The sequence below is a fragment of the Saimiri boliviensis genome, chromosome 17 (assembly GCF_048565385.1).
Source record: "Saimiri boliviensis isolate mSaiBol1 chromosome 17, mSaiBol1.pri, whole genome shotgun sequence".
NCBI classification, from domain to species: Eukaryota; Metazoa; Chordata; class Mammalia; order Primates; family Cebidae; genus Saimiri; species Saimiri boliviensis.
Window position 1 is genome coordinate 27,257,736 of NC_133465.1, and position 18,215 is coordinate 27,275,950.

Consider the following 18,215-nt stretch of genomic DNA (forward strand, 5'->3'; position numbering starts at 1 on the left):
CCATCTCCTCCAAACAAAGAGGCTCTTAACACAGAAGCAAAAATCTATCCACTTCTAGATGAAAACAAACTAAAAAATAAGACTTCAAATGGTAGACCTGGCTTACTTAAACAGCCCCAGACCATCTGAAAAAGAAAAACATTTCAATGCCCCTTGTGAGTTCTAATATAATTACATGGCTACATATAAGGAACATGTTTCTCTCTGAACCACTAATAGACAAAAATTATACAGATATACATGTAAATGTAGTCTTCCATTGCATTTTTCATTTGCACAAGCTTCCAGCTATTTAACCAGATGACAAATCAAAGTGACAGAAGGCACTAGTATTATTCATGTAAGAACTTTAGTGAGCTCTATTTACTTACATTAAAAATTATGCGGGCTGGGTGCAGTGGCTCACACCTGTAATCCCAGCAGCATTTGGGAGGTCAAAGATGGGGAGACCACAAGGTCAAGAGTTCGAGACCAGCCTGGCCAAAATAGTGAAACTCCGTCTCTACTAAAAATATAAAAATTAGTGCACTTGGTGGTGGGTGCCTGTAATCCCAGCTACTCAAGAGGCTGAGGCAGGAGAATCGTTTGAACCCAGGAGGCGGAGGTTGCAGTGAGCCAAGATTGTGCCACTGCAGTCCAACCTGGGCGATGACAAGACTCTGTCTCAAAAAAAAAAAAAAAAAAAAAGTTTTTAAAATGCTATCAATCATGATTTTTCTTTATCTAGACCATTTAATGATATATATAGAATAACATTTACCAGGCCGGGTGCAGTGGCTCATGCCTGTAATCCCAGCACTTTGGGAGGTCGAGACAGGTGGATCATGAGGTCAAGAGATCGAGACCATCCTGGTCAACATGGTGAAACCCCGTCTCTACTAAAAATACAAAAATTAGCTGGGCATGGTGGCGCATGCCTGTAGTCCCAGCTACTTGGGAGGCTGAGGCAGGAGAATTGCTTGAACCCAGGAGATGGAGGCTGCGGTGAGCCGAGATCGCACCATTGCACTCCAGCCTGGGTAACGAGAGTGAAACTCCTTCTCAAAAATAAAAATAAAAAATAAAAAATAAAAAAAAGCATTTACCATGCTTTGTTCAGGACCTCCTTACAATCATATACCTCATCTGACTTATTCTTCACATGATCCCTTATCAGTAAAAGTGAAGCCTAGAGATTGACCTGAGAGGTCTCTTTACTAACGTTTGGGATCTTACACCACTTCGTAAAATGCTTACTTTAAACCACTATCGACTAGTTTGAAAATAAATGGGCTTTTTTCTCATAAATAATCAATTATTTCCTGGGGTAGCAATTAAACTCTTCAATCTTCATTTATTATCACTTTATTATTAATACAACATCCCAGGGAGTAGACTCCCAAATTTCATCACCTCGTCTCTCTTAATTTAAAAACTGCTTCCGCCGGGCGTGGTGGATCACGCCTATAATCCCAGCACTTTGGGAGGCTGAGGCGGGTGGATCACGAGGTCAAGAGATCGAGACCATCCTGGTCAACATGGTGAAACCCCGTCTCTCCTAAAAATACAAAAATTAGCTGGGCATGGTGGCGCATGCCTGTAGTCCCAGCTACTCGGGAGGCTGAGGCAGGAGAATTGCTTGAACCCAGGAGGCAGAGGTTGCAGTGAGCTGAGATCGCGCCATTGCACTCCAGCCTGGGTAACAAGAGCGAAACTCCGTCTCAAAAAAATAAATAAATAAATAAAAACTGCTTCCATGCAAATCAAGCATTGGCTTAAAATTACTTTATTTATTAACTGATTCCTCTAATATTCCAGAAAGAGCACAGTATTTTTTCCATTTTTGATAGCTGCCTATTGTCAGTTTTAACTGGAGCTGAAAAACAGAATACTTAGGTAAACTGAAAGCCACCGTCAAGTTTTAAAAAGGGACATTGAAATAATTCTTCTTGAAGATAGTTTCTTTAACAGCCACTTATTTCTACCCTGCAAAAAGCTTGAAATATAAAATTAGTATTTAAAGCATCATACCAAAAAGAAAAAACAAAACAAACAAAAAAAACAACCCAAAGGAGTAAGGTATGTTCCAATTTAATCTTTATGCACACAAGTTTGTAAAAAATGTTAGACACATAAACATTAAGTCGCAAAAATAATTCTTGCTCACTTTTAAACATTATCTTAACACTATGGAAATTTGGCTACTTACTCTCATCACTATTACATGCACTTAAAGTTACATACTTACCAAATTTTCACTGTCTCTTTATTCCTGCTAGGAAAGGACACAGTTCCTTAGAAATTTACTTCATTTTAAATCTTAAAGACACAAACTGAGGGTTCATACGTTGTTTAGTGCTTATCTAGAAGAATGCATTGCCACATCACATACTCAGATATCAATTTTCAGATTTTAGAAAACTATCATTGTTTTGTAAACTAAAAAGCATTTAGAGTTGAGTTTATTAGTTTACAAAGATCACAGCAAGAAATAGAATGTAAAAACATTCAGCATATGCTGGTTTTACCTAGGATGTAGCTAAAAACTATAGGGAAAAAAATAACCCATGTGTTACATATGCCAAGGCTAAATAAACCAGGGCATGAAGTAGTTAGAAATAGAAGCTCATTTTCACTGGTGTATGTGGTCTCAGAAATCAGCATTTCTAACTCCAATTTTTCATGCAGGGTTATAGTGGCTTAAATACTTCTGAAATTTTTAAGCTTCTCAAAGAAATCCTGTAAGTAACTAGTCTGCGGGAAGAATTTCGGTAAACCCTTCTCCCATCTGAACTCCAACTAACTGTTCATGAATCACTGCAACAACAGCTTCAACAAGAACAGAATGAAGTTCTGGTATTTTAATTTTACACCAATGTAATGTCTCCAAAGTACTGAGAAAAATCCTCTGGCTGCCAACTAAAAAGAAAATGTTTAAGAACTTTCTTAAATACTAGTTTTAAATAAAAACATTTATTCCTTCTCACCAAAATGAAGTAATTTATGTAACAGTTTTTGTATTTAGAGTCTGTTTAGTAAAGATCAGAAAAAAATAAACTAGGATTGGCCGGGCGCGGTGGCTCAAGCCTGTAATCCCAGCACTTTGGGAGGCCGAGGTGGGTGGATCATGAGGTCGAGAGATCGAGACCATCCTGGTCAAGATGGTGAAACCCCGTCTCTACTAAAAATACAAAAAATTAGCTGGGCATGGTGGTGCGTGCCTGTAATCCCAGCTACTCAGGAGGCTGAGGCAAGAGAATTGCTTGAACTCAGGAGGCGGAGGTTGCAGTGAGCCAAGATCGTGCCATTGCACTCCAGGCTGGGTAACAAGAGCGAAACTTCGTCTCAAAAAAAAAAAAAAAAATAAATAAATAAAATAAACTAGGATTAATAGGGAAATGCCAGGTGGTAAAATAATCATTTTCTAATATTCCTGATTCAAGCAATATCCAAAGAGATGTAGAAATTCAGATTGCTCACCTCTTTAATCAAAGTGTTCTGTTTCAATTAATTTTAGTAGGTAAACTTATGATATATAAAAGTATAAAACAGTACTCACCAGAAAGGCAGCTTTAAAGAGATGGTTTTAAGGAAAACCATTTCCACTGTATCTACGCCATTTCATATACAGATTAAACTGTGAAAGGCAATGAAACTTAAACCCTTGTGCAATTTTACATTAAAAAACAAGTGGATATCTTGTAAGATATATTTTATTATCAGGTGATAAATCCACATTTTAAAATTTTAACAATATGCACAATTTCCATATAAAGATGATCTGTTTTCACAATGGCTAATCACCATCTAGCTCAAGAGGAGTGCAAGATGAACTAGTTTTATGGCTAGATCGTCTCAAATCAGACATCACACAAGGTGAAAGGAAGAAGCCATACATCCTACCACCAGGTTAGGATGGTTCAAGCTTACAAAAATTAGAAATTAACTTGTATGCTTTATACCTCCCTCCTTAGTGCTTTAAGTTTGTGTCAACCCAAAAGCACAATCATTTAAAGAATAAAGGAAATCTTTCAAGGATGGTTCAAACAATGAACTTGGGTAGAATGAAAAACTAAAAATGTTGAAAATACCTTCCACAACCCATTGTGTTCCCAATGCCCCTCAAAAGTGTTACATGAAGAACCTAGCTACGTTTCTTGATGAGTAGTCAGCTTTCATTTGAATATTAAAAAGGTATCTTATTCTTAGTTCAAAGTAAAATGAACTCACACAGGTACACCAACAGAATAGGTTATAATTTACAAAAAAAAAAGAACAAAAAAATGAGTATTTGTATTTGCAAGTATTGCTAAAAGTATTTAAGAACAAAGCATTATAAAAACATTCTAGCTTATGATTGTACACCACTTCTAAATGTGAGGAAACTTGCCTTTTTTCTTAGGTTGATTCATACTGTAAAAAGTTAAAAGGTGAATGCGAGAACTCCATGGAATAGCTTAAGTAAAAGACCCCGGACCCAAAGCCCTGGACTCCATATCATTCATCAGCAAGGGCATAGTCAACTTTAACTCACTGTCTTTTCCTTCTATGGACAATGTGTCTACTTAAGTTGAACCACAGAGAGACAACAAAGGAGCAGTATTACACCTTTATTACAACTGGGGTTAGCAAACCTAGATCTACTTTGGCCCAATATTGAGTGTTGTAAGTGTCCAATGGATCTATTATTAGTTATACTCACATTTAAGTAACTGCACAGCTTTCTTCCTTGTGTGAGTTATGTGAATATGTTTGAAAAAAATAGGAACATCAGGTACTTACAGATTAAACTAACCTGTACTGGCAGGGCTGTGGGATTTTTCTTCTCTACCAGTAAGTAGCAAATGCTGAAATTCTGCTGCTAGTTAACAAAAACACAAATTGTATTAAACTGAGGAGTTCAATCCATACTTTAAAAAGTCAATGTGCATTAAATTTCCTCAGAGCCTGCTATACATTTAAAACTTTTCCCTATTTTTTTTTTCATACAAAAGTTACCTTACATTGGCTATTTAAAATGAGCTAATGACACTGAAAATCTCTTGGACACATCTCAATCTTACTGTTTTCCAGTATGTGACTTGTGATGGAAATTTTGATTACTCCAAAAAGGGGATGAGCATGTATCTTAAACATGTAGTAGTTTCTAAATTTAAATGAGTATGTAGACACATCCCCAAAGACAAGCAATTTTTAAAAGCTTGTAATTCAACTTTCACAAAAATTTTGTCACATCAGAGACTATCAATTTTTAAAACATGTACTGAGAAGCAAATCCTATTGTTTCTCCTTGAAGTACCTAATAAGCTAATAGGTAAAAGGGGGCTTTGCTCAATAACTAGATGTTCCGTATCTTTTCTAACTCAGACTTAACAGTAACTGTAATTACTCTTCCCTTGCTCCACTTGGGTAGTTAAGCAGCCTCATTTTATTGGTAAAGACTGGGAGATGATGGTGCAAATCTTTTTTTAACCTCTGTGACTGCTGAACTATTTATGAATAAAATTTTAATAAAAAGCTACATTAAAATAAATGATATGGTGAGACCTCAGTAACAAAATGCAAACCATGAGCAAGAATGCTGTTACTTTTCAATACATTTAAGGTTCTTAAGTCAAACAACACCTCCCAAATAATCACTATTGACCTATGTGTAGTAAACTGGGATATCATTCTTCATTTTTATCCAAGTTGTCCATCAATGAACTTCACTGTCAGTTCCTCAGACTTAACCAGTGGTGAAGGAATACAGATTCAACCATAATGGTAAAATGCAAACCAACCAACCCAGACACTAAGAATGTCAGAGGGCTTAAAAAATGCCAATGAAGTACTTCACCTTTTTACAAACAGCACACATTACTGAAGCTGTGCCATATTACTACCTTACAGAATAGGTGGGGTCCAAGTAATCAACCATTAAGACACAGTTTACTCACACATACCTCCTTCTAAGGTTATTTTGATCAAAACTACAACATATACATAAACATTTTCATAACTGATTGTATGCCTCCTAAAGAACCTAACCATCAAAGTTTCCATCTAATGAGCCAGTCTGGATTTATAAGTGTCCAATTTGCTACAAATAGGAATAGTTCAAATTGGCTTCAGTGAAGACCTATCTCCTTCAGACTACAAATTTCTGCCTTAATATGACTACTATATTCTGCTTAGTAAAATAAAGACATTTTCTCCTGAGAATACGTTAGACTGATTGAAAAGATTTTCAGGCTGGGCGCAGTGGCTCAAGCCTGTAATCCCAGCACTTTGGGAGGCCGAGGCGGGTGGATCACGAGGTCAAAAGATCGAGACCATCCTGATCAACATGGTGAAACCCCGTCTCTACTAAAAATACAAAAAATTAGCTGGGCATGGTGGCGCATGCCTGTAATCCCAACTACTCAGGAGGCTGAGACAGGAGAATTGCCTGAACCCGGGAGGCAGAGGTTGCGGTGAGCCGAGATCGCGCCATTGCACTCCAGCCTGGGTAACAAGAGCGAAACTCCGTCTCAAAAAAAAAAAAAAAAGAAAAGAAAAGATTTTCAGAGAGATAATTCAGATTTTTCAAACTAATTTAGGTCCAAACTATTATTTTCCAGAGTTAGGAAGAAAATAAAAAGCTCTTTCTTTTGAGACTAAAATATCCAAAAATGTATACAGCCAAAAGCAAGAAAAAAAATAGTACTTGTTTAAAGCAATTATTTTCTAAGCCTTACTGAAGAAATGCTTTTTTTCAAATGTTCCTTTAAAATTTCATCTATTTTCTAACAAAAAATGCCAGGTTAAAAAAATAAAAAAGATACATACTTTTGGGGATAAACATTTGGAAAAGTTGGATATATTTAGTTACTGGGAAGCTCAAACTGAAGTTCTACTTTTTCCATTTCCTACACATTGGTTTGAATTAGATCCATAATAGGGTGTCTAAGAACTTAAGATATTAGTTTTGAAAATTCAGCACTAATCACAAAATTATGAATATCCATTGTGTACATGACCCTATATAGAACATCGTTAAGTGCCTCTTCTTTGGTCAAGAAACATCACACAGAAAAGTCAGATGACTTCTTTGCTATAAAAACAAAAGGTTATTATTTAACTGATTCAAAGAAATTAAAATACTGAGAAAGGGTTAAAAAAAGAAGTGAACTTCACTGTCATGAGATAGTTAGCAGAAGTGGGGGAATGTTTACTTATAAAACTCTGCCCTATAGACAGAGTTTTTGCCTTACAACTAAATCCCCTTTTTAAAGGACTTTTCCGTAAAAGTTACGATGAAGAGCAAACAAATTTCATTTTGGAATAACGCAGAAAGATTACTAAAAATTAGGTCAGTAACTATAGCATTTAAAAAGACATACATGTCTGTATAAATTTTAGGATATCTACTTCTAAGGTGCATGTCTACTTTCATCAGCTTACTCAAACAAAATTTTGGCTCAGTTAAAGCAATGACTTCAGTATTTTCTTTTGTTTGCCAAGTTTTACCGGTGGATGTTACAGACACCTAAAAATTACATGATTATCAAAATCTTATTTGTCTGAGTCACAGAACTACCACAAAAAAAAAAAAAAAGAACTCTCTCTTAGTTATCTATATATATTTATTACCTTCAACTAATTATGCCATTGCTAAATTCCTCCCACCCCGAGTACTCAAGTGGATAAACCAAGCCTGTATTTCCAGCACATTTTTTTCATTACCACCATCAGAATTAAGACAAGCAACTTTTAAAGATTTCAGCATATTGGGGGATGGCAGGTATGAGAGAAAACAGATCTCCAATTAAGAGCTCTTACATGTTGATTACTGAAGTTATAAAATAGTCCAATGGAGTATTTTGTAATGGAAGCAACAAAATTCTTCTTTAAATATTAAAATCCTTTTATATCATTTAGTTACAGTGAAAAACATATTATTAAGCAGGTCAAAATCTGAAATTCATTTAATGTATATTTTTTCTTTAGGCTTCCAAGAATGAAAACCACGTATAAACAATTCTAGGTTTGCTAAATGTTATACTGTTTGTTCACTGTTACTGCTCAGAGTAAATTGCTATCTGGATGGAATGGTGGCTCAAACACAAGAAACAAAAATAATTCAGGTTTGCTTTTGGCCTCTCTTCCAATTCTGTAATTATCCCCTACAACACACACACTCACACTCACACACACACACACACACACACACACACCCCTTTTCTCACCAAATAAAGGCAAATTTTAGTTGGAAACTAATGTGGATACTTTTCACAAGTGCATAAAACACAGTTCAGTAAGGCTGAAAATGAACCTCAAAATAATCACTCCAAAACCATAGTTTAACTTACTTTACCACATCATCAGGTATCAAATTTCAGTTTGGATACCTGAAAATCAGTAATCTATCCATACTAAAAGGTCTATAACACCCAAATTCTCTTCTTATATCAACTGTATGGTCTATACCCCCACATACACAAACACACATAGACAACACCTTCCCACCTTTACAGGGCTCTACATTAACATTTGCTCTAATGTGGTGAAGCTTGAAAGTATCTTTAAAAATCAAGCATTTCTAGATGACCTTTTAGCCTTAACATTCAATGCTAAGTCTGTGATTAAGAATGCAGATTTCGAATAGGCGCGGTGGCTCACGCCGGAAATCCCATCACTTTGGGAGGCCAGGACGGGCAAATCACCTGAGGTCAGGATTTCAAGACCAGCCTGGCCAACATGGCAAAACCCCATCTCTACTAAAAAATACAGTAACATCAGCCAAGAGTGGCTGTGGGCGCCTGTAATCCCAGCTACTTGGGAGGCTGAGGCAAGAGAATCACTTAAACCCGGGAGGCGGAGGTTGCAGTGAGCCAAGATCACTGCACTCCAGCTGTGGCATTTCCAATGATTAAAACTTATCCTTGAGGTTAAATTTAATAGTTTACGGAGAAAATAAAACCAGTAAGATTTTCCTAGACGTGTAAGCAGAAAATCTGAAACATTTCATGCCACCAAATCAAAAATACCAAATTTCGTCAATTTACTAAAGTTCAGTATGGTAACCCAAGCTTTACTGAAGCTGTTTCTGTAACACAAAGCAAATTACATGAAATTGTACATGAAATACTTAATGTTTATTAACACCACAGTCAAACGTGAATATTAATATAGAGCCTTCTCTGCCAAAAGAGTATAAAAATCCTAAGTTTAATTAAATTTAGGGGCCTTCACCAAACTTGCTGCAAGTTTGGGGACATAAATATCCAACAGCCATAAAGCTGTGAAAGCCCCTGTAAGGAATAAAATAAATCCCACTTGCCTCAGACTGAACAGGGCAACACTGAGACTCAGCCTCAGCCTGTCCTATGGCAGGGCTATAGGAAGAAGAAAATTTTAATTTTAGAAAAACAGTTCCCAATTAAATTAAAAGACATGCATTAATTTTTTATTTTTTAAATCCCAATGATCAAGCAAGCAAAAGGAGCAGCTTTGTTTTTAACTACTGTTCACTACAATTCCATTCTGAGTCAGTACTTATTTTTGTAGGGGAATCCCCCTCCCCAATTAACTAAGCTAAATTAAGGTAAGTCTAAGTTGAAAATACATAACTCAGTGGAACAGAGTACGGTAGGAATATTTTATTCATACCTAACAGCAAATATGTGAGAGACTACTAAAATACTAAGAATTAAAATCAAATAATTCCAGCAGCCACTCAAAAGTTGATCCTCACCTGCTGTGGTCTTGTTACTGCTACACAGTATGAAAACTTATACAATAGAAACTAGTGCCAGACAAAATGTTCTCTTGTTTTTCTAAAAGGGGTGGATGTAAGGTAGAGCCAAAGCTGCCAGCCCTACTAACCTTACAACTTCCTTAATTATGGCAATCACAATGCCTGCCTGAATTATCAAGTCCCAAAAATTGTCTTCAGTGAGGGCAGTTGACATTCACTTTGACTCAACTTCATCTATTACTTAAGGAAGGTTAAGAGTTAATTATATGAATGTAATTTGCTCTACTCATGATTCAACCACACTATGGACCCCAGAAGCATTTAGATAAAAGCTTTCTAGAAGCTTAATTATGCTTGGATGCATGCAAAAATTACACTTCAAATATATTAAATGGGTACACCTCCTATGAGTCTACAGCTACAAATGCAGGAACCCATGAGCTTAAGTTTTATATGCTAAAGCCTAACACTTTCGATTAATTTTTAATTAGAATTCTATCCCATATTTAAAGTTCTATTTTTGCCCATCAGACCTATACAGAGAGCAAAAAACATTGCTATAAAGCATCGGCCTTCTTTGCATAAAATGCAAATAAAGCTTCACATAATTTCTGAAACAGGTCTACTAACCCTTTTGCAGTTTGTCCACAACCCTGTACATGAAATTCTTGAGAATTTGGGAGAGCATCCCCTACTTAATCACACCATTTTTATCTTAAAGATTTTCAACTCAGAATTTTTCTTCGGCAGTATATTAAGTGTGCTGCCAAATCAAAGAAGTGTGTACTAACTTTGAAACCATTTAGGCAGGCAGAGGTTCAGAGGGGAAAGTGGTTTGGGACTTGGCAACTGGCAGAAGGAAGAAATACATTCTTGGCGAAACACAGACATTTTATTTTCAAGCTATGAAAAATTTTGTACTGCTATCGTACCACAAAGCACAGGAACCACAAAGCACAGGAACTGTAAAATCATTGAAGCCAAATAATCAGATATTTTATTTTTTGACAGAGTCTTGCTCTGTTGCCCAGGCTGGAGTAAACACAGCTCACTGCAGCCTCGACTCCTGTGCTCAAGTGATCCTCGCCTCCCTCAGCCTTTCAACTAGACGGGACCACAGACCCACAGTAACACGCCTGGCTAATTTTTAAATGTTTTGTAGAGTTCTGCCATGTTGGTCAGGCTGTACTTGCAATCCTCCTACCTCAGCCTTCCAGAGGGCTGGGACTAGAGGTACGAGCCACCACTCCCAGCCAATATGAGGTAAAACAGCATTAGCTTTATAATATTTGCAACGTCTGGCTTAAATGTATGACTTTTACCTGTCACATAAATATGAACTCTTCTGTGATGGCTAAATCACTTTCCAATATATTTTCCTTCAAAGTTAAAGCCCTTTTTTTCTTACAGCTTCAGAGTTCATGTCTTTTATCTATACCTTCACAGGAAAGTTACAAAGAAATGTTATCATTTTCTACCTCAACTTGAGTTCATTATATTAGTATTTTGCATAGGTTATTTGATACCTAAATAGTCATAAAACTACCCTGCAAAAAAGTAAAGACCAGAAAAACAGATCCCAAAAAGGTCAACAAGAGCTAGTTCCAACACCAAACATTGGAAAGTAGTCATCTCTACATAAAAGCTCTCTGTAAGAACACAACATTCAAAATTTCCAAGGATAAAAAGTTGCACAGTAAGGCTATCTAGACTTAATGACAGAAGGTACTCGAATGAATAATGTAATCTTCCAGGATCATAATAAAGTTAAAAACTGCCAATCCATCTGCTAACCAACCCAACAGAGACACATTCAGATTCTCAGCATTATACTTAGAATAATTTATACCAACCCAATTTATACCAACCGATAAGCAGCACAAGAAGCTATTACTGCATGCACCTAAGCTTCTAGAAGTTTGCACCTGAAAAGCTTCTGAGGTCCATGCAGTACTGAAGTCTCAAAAATAATAAAAAGAAAATGAATGGGTCTGGCACTAGGCTCTAAACATCTTAGCAGGAAGGAAAAAGTGTTAACATTTACATTTTAAGTATCTATGACACCTGATGTGTACTGACACCAAAGAGGGTGGGGAAAGGTGATTATAAAGATTTTCATATTAATTATGTAATGACTCATGTATCTGAGTTTTTCTGTTAACTGAAGCATTAACATACAACTCTACATACACTATTCAGTTTAAAACATGCAGCTAAGAACCTACAACTCAAAGACAGAATCCAATGATATATCAAAACTGCATTGTAACTATGTACTTTATTATGTGGACATCTACTGTGGCATGCATCTGTACAAACCTTTCAGGCAGTGGTCCACAGCTGGGTTATGAATAAAAAGGCATAAATTTTTCTCTCATTTTATTACAATGAAGTTTAACAGTACAGAAAAGTCACATGACCTTGGTGGGTCAGATTTCTTAAACCCTGCAACATGAGGAACTCTAAATACATTAAATATTGTTACACATTCAGACTTCCAATGTACAAGTACTTGGAAACAGTTACAGCCCTCACCAAGCTAGGTTGGGGACATGAAGTCCAACAGCATCTGAAATGCTGTGAAGGCATAACTTTACAAATAGCAATGTAAGCTTACAGAACTTGCCTTTAATAAGGTGGTATGTTCATGTAATTCCAGCGCCTTCACAATTTAACGAACCAAATTTACTATACTTCACTTCTAAAAACCTAGATGAAACATGAAAAAGAAGCCATACAGTATAAATTGCAACTTCAGGAAAAGTTCCTGCTTTATTATTCCAAATAAATTTTCCCATGTAAAATAAATGTCCAATAGTTCCTGGTATGTGGGAAGATAATGTTTGTTAAAGTCACAATGAAGCCTTATTGACGGAAGCTTGGCTATATAAACAGCACAAGTTGAGAAAAGGTTTAATCTCCAAACCTATTAGCCTGGATGAAGTAAGATCAGTAACGGCCACCTTGCGACATTACAGGAGGTCTCATTCCCATCGGAGGTCGAGGAGGCCCACCCTGGTAAGGGGGCACCATTGGCGGTCCCTGCCCATATGGGGGCATAGCACCAGGAAGGTATCCTGGCATGCCTTGATGATGACCACCATACTGACCTAAAAAACAACAATTGCAAACACAAAAAATAGATTGTTATGCGCTGTACTTTTTAAATACAATGTATATTGCAAATGAATTTAGTATTTTATGCATTAACTGAGAAAATCCACTAAATATGATAAACATAAAAAGAGAAATACCATGAGGTGGCATTGGGGGTCTCATTCCTTGTTGCTGTGGGATGCCTGGCTGTGGTGGCATCATACCTCCAATTGGTCCAACTGGTGGATTACCGATGGGGGCCTGTCCTGGCCGAGGAAGATTACGTTGGTATTTAGGTAACTGTGCCCTTCTCTCTTCCTGGGAATAAAAATAAGCACAAGGCTCAATACCTGAATGCAGAGCTGCATCAAACATAAAGGAATGCATCTAAAATCTTGTAACGTTAAGAATAATTTTCAGGCCGGGCGTGGTGGCTCAAGCCTGTAATCCCAGCACTTTGGGAGGCCGAGGTGGGTGGACCACGAGGTCAAGAGATCGAGACCATCTTGGTCAACATGGTGAAACCCCATCTCCACCAAAAATTCAAAAAAAAAAATTAGCTGGGCACGGTGGTACGTGCCTGTAATCCCAGCTACTCAGGAGGCTGAGGCAGGAGAATTGCCTGAACCCAGGAGGCGGAGGTTGTGGTGAGCCGAGATTGCGCCATTGCACTCCAGCCTGGGTAACGAGCAAAACTCCGTCTCAAAAAAAAAAAAAGAATAATTTTCAAACATTTACCCTTACTCCCCAACTATTTAGTTTTCCCAAACCAACCAATCCAACTGCTTAAACTCTATATACCTTAAAACTTCACCTGTTTGTAAACTTGAAGCCTGACTAACAACTTTCCAGGAATTACAAATTGCTTCAACAAAAAACTATCTAATGAAGTATTGTTATTAACATTCCTTTTTTTTCTCCCCCAAGACAGAGTCTTGCTCTGTTGTTCATTCTAGAGCACGATGGTACAATCTTGGCTCACTGTAACCGCCGCCTCCCAGGTTCAAGTAATTTTCCTGCCTCAGCCTCCCTAGCAGCTGGCATTACAGGCGCCTGCCACCATACCTGGCTAATTTCTGTATTTTTAGTAGAGATGGGGTTTTACCATGTTGCCAGGCTGGTCTTGAACTCCTGACCTCAAGTGATCCACCTGTCTTGGCCTCCCCAAAGTGCTAAGACTATAGGTATGAGCCACATGCCCGGCCATTATCAACATTCTAAATATAATATTGACTTTATATTAAAATTAATTCCTTTATATGGGACTTAGGGGATCTACAGATTCTACTTCACACTTAATAGTTCTTCAATCAATATATGCAAATTTGTGTTTAACTAAAATGATTTTTAAAAGAGTTAAGAACCTGACTTACTGTCTTCTTTTCGGAACAGTCTGGAGGAAGGGGAGAGAAAACATCTAAGACCAAAACATGCAATATCCATCCACTTTAAGTAGTGATTTCTTAAGAATCAAAATGGCAAAAACCACTTAGTAAGCATTAAACCAGATCACAGACCATGTGAGTACAAAGTAACACTTTTCAAAGGGACAAATTGCTATAACAGCTTTAAATCAAATGCTGCTAGTAGAAAACTGAAAAGAACTTACCAGGGATATATCCTCATCTGGATGGATCAACTTACTGGTTGCACTGGTTGTTGTAAGTGTAGCAGGCTTACTTGTTATTGAAGCTGCTGGTTTAGCTGCAGTACTATTTGTTGTACTAGTGGTTGAAGCTGTAGACTGTGTATAAGCAGGGAATGTAGGCTTTGGGGGTTCTGTAGTTGTTGCAGGGGTACTATTTAAGGGTTTGAAATCTGTACCAACAGGTCCCTGGACAGCTGCCTGAGCCTGTAAAATACAATTCTTCATCAACAAAACTTCAAAACCCAAAATTAAGTATATCTACAAACACTTTAACTTAAGGCATCAACATTAAATAAAGGACCAAACTTTAAATGAAATTAAAACAAAGTTAACATGTGACAAACACTCCACAAAATTCAAGATAACCCATTAAGAGTATGAAAAGATGCTGTGTTGAAGTCACATCCAGAACACAGCAGTGGAAATAAAACTGTATACTTAACTTGTTAGATGTCTTCTACCTCCTCATCAAAAATTAAATTTACAATGCTTTGTAATTATTCCAGACTACTGAAATACAGTATGTTATAACAGCATTACATGTATTCTATTTTTATTGTTCTATTAATAGTTTAGTTGTTAATCTATCAAACAGCTAAAAAAAAAAAAAAAAACCAAAAAACTACAGAATATGAGTTTAAACTCCAGTTACTAAGTATACCATGAACGACTATAAATGGTGACACATTAAAGATACGTCTTTTAGCAGTATTGTTTATATATTTATATAATCCCCTCCAAATTAACAATGGCTGGATAATAACCATAGACAAAAGGGTTAATTCAGTAGGATCTTTTAAAGTAACAAGTTATCAGTAACAAATGTGTTACTTTTCATAATACCACACATCTAAAACATGTAGACTAGGCCAACTTTTAGGATCAAAGCAGAGTATTAAATTTTCTTACATTAAATATGATGCATTAAACAGCATAAATCAAAATAGCTTAATCATGCATCAGGCTAACCATTGGCCACTATAATGCATTTACTGCTTACATGCTTTTAACCCTTTAGAACCATAGGAGTTTGGGGTACTTTTTTTTAGTATAAATTCAAATTTTCAAATACCATTTGACTTACATAGCATTAATTTTGCTTTAAAAAATTAAACAGTATATTTTTGGAAAAATATTCAGTTTTTAAGTAGGGTCCAAAGGGTTAACTTATAAAGCCATTTTAACAATTTTAAACTGCAACTTCCTGCGTACTTGTGCTGTGCTAGGAAACAGAGCTTTAGAAGATGCAGACAGACTTTCTGAATTGGATGAAGCTGTACTTGAGCTTGTGACAGGTGTCCCCATCTGTAGCATAAAAGAAAGGAAACAATGAAAAGTCTCCAAACAAATGGGTCAAAATAAGCCATGTGGTAGACTTTTTAGATTGCATTTTTGTAAATGCAAAATTGAATGCAATCAAATGTCACTTATTTTAAAAGGCAGGCAGTTAATGCATTTACAATAAACAATATTAAAATAGGAGCCTCAAAAAAATTTAATTCTATACCAATAAAACCTAGTTAGCTATTTTCTAAAACTACTGTTTTGCATTATTTCAAGAATACCTGAAACTGAGAATAGCGATGTATAAATACTGACTCAATCCAATTCTGTATCAATGATTCTCTACAAAAGATTTTTGTCCAGTTTTACATCTCTGAATACATAAAATTCCCACCCACCGTAAAAGCTAGATTAATGTGCTTAATAAAAGGCACTTAAAGAAAATGCTTTTAATTTAGCACTCACAAACAGAAAATAACTTTTAAAAAATCTAAGGGATAATCTAAAAAATAAAATGAATAAACATACATCCTGATCTAAATTCTAAATAAATTAAATCTGAATCTGCTTATTTCTCAATGAAACGAGGAAAAAAGCTAAGGTTTTAACAATTATGTGCACACCATAATAACAGAAGCATCTTTCACTTATGCTTTGGAAAAAGTTTTAAAAGCTTTGAAAAAAGACCAGTAAGAAATACAAGTGTGACTAGGTCAAAAGCCATTAAATGACACCATTTTAGCACAAGGGCAGCACTGTAGCTCATCACTGTTCCATACCAGAGGCAGAGCCTGACATGATTTGCTATAGTCTTAAGGATGTTCATCTTTGGCTTTGGTATCATTCCATTCATTCTTCAATCAGTAAAGGAAGACCTCTGAACACCCCAGGTATTAAACTTTCATTAGTTTTTAAAAAAAAAAAAAAAAAAAAAGGCCGGGCGCGGTGGCTCAAGCCTGTAATCCCAGCACTTTGGGAGGCCGAGGCGGGTAGATCACAAGGTCAAGAGATCGAGACCATCCTGGTCAACATGGTGAAACCCCGTCTCTACTAAAAATACAAAAAAAAAAAGTAGCTGGGCATGGTGGCGCGTGCCTGTAATCCCAGCTACTCAGGAGGCTGAGGCAGGAGAATTGCCTGAACCCAGGAGGCAGAGGTTGCGGTGAGCCGAGATCGCGCCATTGCACTCCAGCCTGGGCAACAAGAGCGAAACTCCGTCTCAAAAAAAAAAAAAAAAAAAAAAGCTAAGAATATACACGGTTCACAAATATGGAAAAGTAACATACTAACTTTGGCTTCATTCAACCTTTTATGAGTAGAGGAAATCAATGTATAAACATGGAAGTGGATAAGCCACCTTTTAGTATATTTAGTAAATTATAATAAAAATATTATAGACCAAAAAAAAAAAATTGACCTTTTGAGAATTTCAAAGCATTCTGTAAACAACTGCACTTTATCTTTAAATATAAGTGTACTTCTTTTTAGGATTTTCACCTTACCTGTCCAGCACTGGGGAAAAGAGGCTTAGTAACTGGAGGCTGTGGAGCAGGTACAGTTGCTGTTGGTGCAGGTGGTCTATTAAGAATACCTGGAGCTGAAACAGCCTGCGCTTGGGTCATTGGAGGAATTCCAGGACGTGGAACAGGCGGGGGCATACCTGCAGAAAAGAAATGTTTGGGGAGACTAAGTCCCTCAAAAATTTAGCGTAGGAAAAAACACTTACTTCTACACTACAAAGTTATTAACAATTAACTGCTCAACACCTCAATTAAGTCCAAGGAACTTAGGCATTTGCCCCATGCAACATTCTTGCCTCAAATTTTCCCTCAGTACCGCTTCAGAATTTTACAAAGTAGAAGATAACACTAGACCCTAACACGTGGGCAAAACATTTGGCATTTATGCTTACTGGTCCTACTGATTTAGCCTTCTTCTAATATATAAAATAATTATTTCAATCAACTACCAGGTCAGGAGTTCAAGACCAGCGTGGCCAACATGGCAAAATCCCATCTCTACTAAAAATGCAAAAATTAGCTGGGCATGGTGGTGGGCACCTTACTCCCAGCTACTCAGGAGGTTGAGGCAGGAGAAATCACTTGAACCCAGGAGGCAGATTACCATGAGCTGAGATTGTGCCACTGTGCTCCAGCCTGGGCAACAGAGCGAGACTTCATCTCAAAAAAAATAAATAAATAAAAGTAAGTGTAAGGGCAGGCACAGTGGCTCATGCCTTCAATCCAAGTACTTTGGGAGGCCAAGGCAAGTGGATCAAGAGCTCAAGAAATCCTGGCCATGGTGAAACCCTGTCTCTACCAAAAATACAAAAATTAGCTGGGCATAGTGGCACGTGCCTGTGGTCCCAGCTACTCAGGAGGCTGAGGCGGAAAAATTGCTTGAACCCAGGAGGCAGAGGTTGCAGTGAGCCGAGACGGCGCCACAGCACTCCAGCCTGGTGACAGAGCAAGATTCCATCTCCATCCA

At 37.0% G+C, this 18,215-nt stretch overlaps 1 protein-coding gene across 8 annotated transcripts in view; it reads right to left on the bottom strand.

Moving 5' to 3' along the window:
- Positions 1-3,328: 3,328 nt before the first annotated feature.
- ZNF207 (zinc finger protein 207) overlaps positions 3,329-18,215 on the bottom strand; it is a 32,128-nt gene continuing 17,241 nt past the window's right edge. For 2 of the 8 annotated variants that reach the window (XM_003933017.3, XM_003933015.4), the window contains 5 exons: positions 17,231-17,388; positions 15,657-15,749; positions 14,406-14,648; positions 12,955-13,114; positions 12,067-12,810 (listed from right to left, as the gene is read on the bottom strand). In XM_003933017.3, the coding sequence (XP_003933066.1) occupies positions 12,650-12,810; positions 12,955-13,114; positions 14,406-14,648; positions 15,657-15,749; positions 17,231-17,388 (815 nt within the window). In that variant the 3' untranslated portion in view covers positions 12,067-12,649. Of the gene's footprint in view, positions 4,841-9,283; positions 9,339-12,066; positions 12,811-12,954; positions 13,115-14,405; positions 14,649-15,656; positions 15,750-17,230; positions 17,389-18,215 lie in introns of those variants that run through there. The other 6 variants (XM_010343625.3, XM_003933016.4, XR_012514596.1 and 3 more) reach the window with 5 other exon arrangements.